We start from the raw sequence: 8,378 nt of genomic DNA on the forward strand, positions 1-8,378 counted from the left end.
TGCATCTTTTCGATCCATGCTGCAAGAGGTAGAGTCAACACGTTGCTGAAAACCCCACAGTCTGAGTTAAAAAGATCCAAGACAAAATACTGTCTCGGTTTCCCTGACATCTCTTCCATCTGCATCTTGTAGCTAGCACGATAGAACCATCTTCCCGTACCCGAGGTTTTCGTCAACCAAATGCTCACAAATGTTTGTTCTGTGGAAGGTTGCTGTTCTGTGTTGTTTCTTTCTTCACAGCCTTCTTCAGTCACACACACCATTCTCGGTTTGATCAGTTTCAACACACCCCAGTCATTGGAAGACATCGTAGCCGACAACATAGGCCCCTCACTGGAAGATTCTTCCCGCTGATAGAGAATCAGCTCCCCCGTCTTGTAACGGAACACATACCCAAAACTCCCTGTTTGACTATAAGGCTCCAAAGACCATTCTTGCTGCAAAGGCTCAGAAGGTGACGCCTGAGAACGCTGTACAAACACCGTGGATTTTTCAACTACTTTTCCACACAATTCTCTTATAACGGTCACAGCCGTCTCACCAATCACGGATGTAGAACTACTCATGTTGTCTACAGATGGCTATGCCAGGACTATGGCAAAACTGTTTTGTAACTGTTTTGTAACTGCTGCCCTTCCTTTTTAAAAAAAGGCGGGAGGGAGAATGGCGGGAGGCGGGAAAGGGAGGTGGGGGGGGGGGACAGATGTGGGCGGGTTCAGGGAAAGGTCAACCTGTCACTTTGACAAGAAGTACCCCATTTCTTCTCTAATGCCCTTGCTGATCGAAGGAGATTTTCACTCAAAATCTCACGATACATGGCCCCATTCATTCTTTCCTTTACACGGATCAGTTGTCCCGGTCCCTTTGCCGAAAAACAGCCCCAAAGCATGATGTTTCCACCCCCATGCTTCACAGTAGGTATGGTGTTCTTTGGATGCAACTCAGCATTCTTTCTCCTCCAAACACGACAAGTTGAGTTTTTACCAAAAAGTTCTATTTTGGTTTCATCTGACCATATGACATTCTCCCAATCCTCTTCTGGATCATCCCAATGCTCTCTAGCAAACTTCAGACGGGCCTGGACATGTACTGGCTTAAGCAGGGGGACACGTCTGGCACTGCAGGATTTGAGTCCCTGGCGGCGTAGTGTGTTACTGATGGTAGCCTTTGTTACTTTGGTCCCAGCTCTCTGCAGGTCATTCACTAGGTCCCCCCGTGTGGTTCTGGGATTTTTGCTCACCGTTCTTGTGATCATTTTGACCCCACGGGGTGAGATCTTGCGTGGAGCCCCAGATCGAGGGAGATTATCAGTGGTCTTGTATGTCTTCCATTTTCTAATAATTGCTCCCACAGTTGATTTCTTCACACCAAGCTGCTTACCTATTGCAGATTCAGTCTTCCCAGCCTGGTGCAGGTCTACAATTTTGTTTCTGGTGTCCTTTGACAGCTCTTTGGTCTTGGCCATAGTGTTAAACAAACAGGTTCAAACAGGTGCCATTAATACAGGTAACAAGTGGAGGACAGAGGAGCCTCTTAAAGAAGAAGTTACAGGTCTGTGAGAGCCAGAAATCTTGCTTGTTTGTAGGTGACCAAATACTTATTTTACTGAGGAATTTACCAATTAATTCATTAAAAATCCTACAATGTGATTTCCTGGATTCTTTCCCCCCATTTTGTCTCTCATAGTTGAAGTGTACCTATGATGAAAATTACTGGCCTCTCTCATCTTTTTAAGTGGGAGAACTTGCACAATTGGTGACTGACTAAATACTTTTTTGCCCCACTGTAATTGTGATAAAAGACTTGACAGGTGTATTCTTAATGTCAGCAGTTGACCTTTGACATAATAAATGCATCTTAGTCAAACAATGTAGTGCAAGTGTTTCACATTATTTTGTTTATGATGATGCAATGTATAACTAACCAGGAGAAAATCAATTGTTTGAAACTGTCTTTTTTTTCAATTTCAGGAGAGATGCATGAACTTCACCCGCATCCAGTCTCCTCCTCTCCAAGACTCCAATTACAATCCTCCACCCCAATCTACCCTCCCCCCGACCCCTCGTAGCAGATCCTCATCTCCCTCCTGCCCTTGCCCCAACCTCCCACCTCTACCTCCAACACCTTCTCCCACCTCTACTTCTCTCTGTTTCCACGGCACTCCCTCCATACACGCTGCCACCAACAAGTGTGAGTACACCTCGCCCACCTGCACTGCCACCCACCCATCGATCTTCTGTCTTTCCAATAGGCCCCATGCATCTTTCTCCACAGGGACCTCCTAATGGGCGAGCGCCTCCACCTGCACGCCCTCCACCTCGGCCTGGCCAATACATATCTTTCAGCGGATGAGATAGGGAACGACAAGGAGAATTTGCCAAGTGAACTCACACGGCAATTAGCACGAACACCAAACGTGAGGTCATGTGCTTTTCTAGTCACGCAAGCTGGGCTGTGACCTTAGTTTCTTGTGAACTGGAATATTGGGGACCTCATTTCAATCTATTTCTCTACACTGGCTTTTGTACACATCTAACCCAACAGTGCAATCATTCCGATGCAATTCCCTGCAAATGAGGTCACGTATGTCAACTCAACAAGTTACCTCCAAGGTCCTTGAGCTGTTTGACCTTGTTCTTTCAGTAAACGCTATAGAACAGAATCCTGATGATCCAGAAGCTGAAGACCAACTTGTATGTCACTTCTAAATAGACTGTGATAAAAATGATGGTGCCGTGAATGTGTAGCATCCCTGTTTCTTGAAAAACAGACTTGAGCTGAACACAGTAGGTTTAGATCATTAAAAAAAATCCCCTTTTTCCTTTAACGCTTGAATGGTGCATGAGTCTGCATTTGTTTTTAAATGTCAACTTTTTATTGTTTGCAGGTCAGTTTACTATCATTGTGTAGTTAATTGAATTACTATTTAAATTCATAATCATGCCACACACTGATGCCACATAAAAGACAAATTAAGTCTTATTTGCATTATTGATTTAATCATAGTCACAGATTTAAGCTATAAAAAATTACCAGGGAAAAGCTTTACAAAAGCTTTCTCTTCTGATGCACCCACAGTTTTTGCAATATTTGTGAATAATTATTTTTTAATAACCACATTATCTGACTATTAGCAAAGGATGAATATGACAACTATATTTGAAATGACTGCATAAAACAGTCCTCCATGTAAATGTATAAATTTGTCGTAGTAAAAAGCTAAGGATAAAAATCTGTCCTCTAGAATTTCCTCTGCAATTAGCTACCTGTAAAAGCTTGAGATTTTCCATAGTGATACACATGTACAACCACACTATTTACACTATACTCTATACATAGTCATGCTCTCATATGTACTCACATGCTTTGACCACAGTAATGTGTATCCAAACATCAATGGCCATGAACAAAGTTCAAATTACAATAACGCAGCTGCTGTTCCCTTTATATCCCTTATACTGTATATTATAACTGTGATTATCTGCAGGCGATTAGAAAAGTTCAAGTTCATTGTATTTAAGGTTTACTGAAACATGTAATGTAAAAACATAAACTTTAACTTAGAGCTAGGATAAATAATGAGGATTAAAAATCATACTTTTAGTACCCCTCCCGTGCTGCACTCTGTCCCCAATTTTCATTTCAGAAACTTGGCAACCCTCAGTACACATCCATTCAGGGTCTGATAACCCAAAACTAGATTTCTGCGCTTCCAAATCAACTGGCTTCTCGAGAAATGGACATACCACTTCTGCCCCTGCCTTCAGCCTAAGAAGAGGGAAACTCGGGTTCAGTTAAAGCAAACCTGGCAGTGAGCACGTTAGGTTCAGAGTATGTTACCTGGTTTATTGACTCCAGTTATGCTTCGGTTTGTGAAACTGAGACAGCATAGTTTCTCTCATGTAAGGGTTGAGCAATTCAAGATTTTCACTAAAATGCTTTCTAAAACAGGCGACCGGTTTTAGAACTACTACGTATTTGCAGTTCTTCACCTTTTATTGACTGGATACTGATGTTTTGAGTGTTTCAAGATGAAAACAGTGTATGTAGATACATGTAGCATGTAGAAAAACGACCTCATGTTAACCTGTTTTTATCTCAGACAAGCAAAATACAGAAAATAAAGCTCACACAACAAACCATAAATCTTCATTTCATATCAGCAGAACAGTTGATCACAAACACATTATAAGTTGTAACATATAAGAACATATAAAATGATTTTGTGTACAACCAATAATACCATTACAGACTTATAACATGATGACAGTAACATTTCATAATAAAGGTTACCGGTATATGAAATGTAGTCTTAAACAGATTTTTTTTAAAATTTAGTTTGTCCCAATATTTTAATGGTATTAGTTGCAGGATATGTGATTGACATGCTGCTTCTGTAACTAAAACTCATTTCTGTTCGTTATATCTATTGTTCAGTTGAAAAATGGGGAAAAATCTAAAAATTAACGAACTTGGGTGTAGATACATTTGTTGCAAGGCTTTAGAACTAAGGATAAAGAGCAAAAAAGAAACACTATACTATATATCAAGTGGTGACCTGTGGCTTGGAATGATTCAAAGTTATTTATTTCAATTGCAATGTGAGAACATTTCAGATAATTAGCTGCCAACAAAAAAAAGCCCACTTAAAATTATTAATATCATTCCACAACAAAGTGTTGTAGAAACATAACTTCCATTAGTCTACAGCTTCAACTACAGCTAATGTCTTGGTGCTCCCAGTCTTAATAAACAGCATAAAGGTATTCAAGTTCCTAACACCGCCAAACTGATTTGCTACAGGACAGTAATGAAAACTGTGCTATTGTACACCCAAATTTGCACCAGGAAAAAAATCTATTAAAATACTAATTTTTTGGAAAATAAATCATACATGGCAGAGGAGAGGATGTCCAATAGAAGACTAGTGTTTCTGTCCTGGCTCTCCTAATGTAATCATTTCCTCTGAGTCATTCAACAGGAAAAGGTGTAGTTCACTCAACAGTGACTGACTTGGCCAAATTTCGTGGACAATCCACCTGTGGACAAACAAAAGTGGTCAGCAACTGCATAAATATTTAAACTAAAGAAAGCAGACAGTCCTATTAACATTCATTCAACTTTTTTAATTTTCTCATTCTCCCTTACAAGAGATTGAATAACCGGCAACATCTCGCTGAGCCGATGAGCAAAGGTGGGTGGAATGGCAGACCTACAAGTTTAGAGGATACCTTTCATGGCCACCTTCCTGCTTAGGTACAGAGCAATCTGGGTGTGGTGTGGAAGAGGAAACATCTCAGCAGAGTCTCCGAATCCAAATTTGTAAAGCGTCGTAAATAAATAAGACAAAAAAAGGTCCTCTAGTGCATCTAAGAAAACTACAGGCACTCGGTCATCGTTGCCACAATCTGCATACATGATATTAAGGACTCTGCTCACTTTACAGGAGGAGTGTCTCCCAGAATAAAGCATTCTTGGTCCAAGTGGATAATAATTGATACATTTTTACTGAGCCAGTTTGCTAGTATTCAGATTGCAATTTAGAAGAGCAACTTGCCTGCAGCTCCCTGGCTCTGTTTCATCCTTGTCCTGTGTTAGTAATAGACAATTTTTTGCTTCACTAAAAGAGGATGGAAACAGTTTCTAAATGTGTCTCAGATCACTCTCAAGAGAGAGTGCAAGAAACTCATGAAAGGCTTTGGGAAATTCCGGCCCAAACCCATCCGCCGTAGGGTTAAAACGACCATAGGCAAAAAGCTGTTTTTACCTGTTTTTTTTTTTTTTTGTGACAGTCTTACTGCCCTTTACAGTTGTACAATATACAAAAAAATAAAAAAAAGAAAGAGACAAATTAAATTTTTAATTCACATCAGCGATTTCCAAAGGTTTTAGTCAGAAAAAAAATGCAGGACAGGGTACTCACATCATAACCTCGGAGAACAGCCAGATGGAAGGACAGTAGCTGCAGTGGGATGACACTAAGGATCCCCTGCAGGCAGTCGACACAGTGGGGCACATTGATGGCGCGGCTGGAGTTCTTGATGGTCTCGTAATCATCTTCATCACATATCACGATGGGCCGACCCTAGAAAACAAATTTAAGTGGGGTAACATATGTGAGGATTTTCTGAATCTTAAGAGATGCCCACACCTGAAGATAAAAAATGAGGCATTGAACAGTTTTGATCGCAACACACCACACAACACACTGGAATTCTGTCCCACCACCAATCTAGAATCTTGTCATCCAAGCCAGGTATCTCACATGATCTAAGAAAACGATGAAACATAGCAACAACCGGAAAGCACGTCATGCAAAATGGAAGAGGAAACACAAGGCGATAGAATAATGGCCGTCAAGACTGTTTTTAATGGGAAAATCTCAAGCAAGAGCACCTCAGTCCACAAAATAATCTTATAAGTGGTAAGATAACCAGGCATTTGCTGTCCTTGGTTGGGGAGGAGAAATTTGGACAAAAACAACCTGATTATCGTTACGTGTGCACCCAGATTTGAGTGTCAAAGGTGATATCAGAATTGAAAAAAATTCACACCTTCAAGTAACATCTGCTACTAATTTCTGACAATTATCTTTTCAGACGCAGCTGAACCCTCCATTTATTTACTGTGCTAAAGATTAGGAGGTGTGTAGCAGAGACAAGTAAAATTGACTCTACATTCAAAGCATTCTGCTGCCAGACCTTAAAACGTTCAATATCTTTAAATTTGAAATTCTAGAAGGCCAAGAGGATTATTTTTCTTAAATGAAAGTCACCACAGTCTCCTTCTCAAACACACTCACTCAGGCACCTTAACACTGTCAAAAGTGAGAAAATTAGAGTGTCATTACGAGGGACATCTAATACACTGCTCAAAAAAATTAGAGGAACACTTTTTAATCAGAGTATAGCAACCTATCAATCAAACTTCTGGGATATTGATCTGGTCACTTAAGTAGCAGAGGGGGATGTTAATCCGTTTCTGCTGCTTGGTTGTTAATGAAATCAACAACAGGTGCATCAGAGGGGCAACAATGAGACGGCCCCCGAAACAGAAATGGCTCTCCAGGTTGAGGCCACTGATTTTTGGTTTGCTGTGTCTCCCAACACAGTCTCAAGAGCAAGGAGCAGATTTCAGGCGACAGTTAGTTACTCCAGGAGAGCTGGACAGGGCCGTAGAAGGCTCTTAAACCCTCAGCAGGATCGGCATCTGCTCCTTTGTGCAAGGAGGAACAAGATGAGCACTGCCAGAGCCCTACAAAATGACCTCCTGCAGGCCACTGGTGTGAATGTTTCTGACCAAATAATTAGAAACAGGCTCCATGAGGGTGGCCTGAGGGCCCGACGTCCTGTAGTGGGCCCTGTGCTCACTGCCCGGCACCGTAGTGCTCGATTCGCATTTGCCATAGACCAGCAGAATTGGCAACTACGCCACTGGCGCCCTGTGCTCTTCACCGATGAGAGCAGATTCAACCTGAGCACATGCAACAGACGTTAAAGGGTCTGGAGATGCCGTGGAGAACGTTCTGCTACTTGCAACATCATTCAGCATGACCGGTTTGGTGGTGGGTCAGTGATGGTCTGGGGAGGCATATCCCTGGAAGGACATACCTCTACAGGTTAGATAATGGCACACTGACTGCTTTTAGGTATCGGGATGAACTCCTCGGACCCAGTGTCAGAACCTACGCTGGTGCAGTGGGAGCTGGGTTTCTCCCGGTGCATGACAATGCCCGACCTCATGTGGCTAGAGTATGCAGGCAGTTCCTGGAGGATGAAGGAATCGATACCATTGACTGGCCCCCATGTTCACCCGACCTAAACCCAATAGAACACCTCTGGGACATTATGTTTAGGTCCATCCAGCGCCGCCAGGTTGATCCTCAGACTATCCAGGAGCTCAGTGATGCCCTGGTCCAGATCTGGAGGAAATCCCCCAGGACACCATTCGTCGTCTCATTAGGAGCATGCCCCAACATTGTCAGGCACGTGGGGAGAATCATTTTGAGTTGCTACAATGACATTTTGGCAAAATGGACCAGATTTCCCCCCTCTATGGGGTGATCATTTGCATTTCTATCAAATTATGTGGCACCATTTTGTTACTAATACATCACCTACTTATCAGGAAAGATATTCAAGATCATTTCCCCCCCGTTTAGATCTGATATGTTTTCGAAGTGATCCTCTAATTTTGTATGTATATGAAAATAAATGTATACGCACGCACACACACACACACACACACACACACACACACACACACACACACACACACACACACACACACACACACACACACACACACACACACACACACACACACACACACACACACACAAAAAAATCTCTTCCTCGCCCTCGTGCCTCCTTCCTTCA

At 42.1% G+C, this 8,378-nt stretch overlaps 1 protein-coding gene across 1 annotated transcript in view; it reads right to left on the minus strand.

Annotated features, from left to right (window-relative positions):
- Window positions 1-4,077: 4,077 nt before the first annotated feature.
- gfpt1 (glutamine--fructose-6-phosphate transaminase 1) overlaps window positions 4,078-8,378 on the minus strand; it is a 14,115-nt gene continuing 9,814 nt past the window's right edge. The window contains exons 18-19 of the mRNA XM_003976299.3: window positions 5,924-6,085; window positions 4,078-5,039 (exon numbers count right to left, since the gene is read on the minus strand). Of these exons, the coding sequence (XP_003976348.1) occupies window positions 4,995-5,039; window positions 5,924-6,085 (207 nt within the window). The 3' untranslated portion in view covers window positions 4,078-4,994. The remainder of the gene's footprint in view (window positions 5,040-5,923; window positions 6,086-8,378) is intronic.

This window comes from Takifugu rubripes, chromosome 21, assembly GCF_901000725.2.
Source record: "Takifugu rubripes chromosome 21, fTakRub1.2, whole genome shotgun sequence".
Classification (NCBI taxonomy): Eukaryota; Metazoa; Chordata; class Actinopteri; order Tetraodontiformes; family Tetraodontidae; genus Takifugu; species Takifugu rubripes.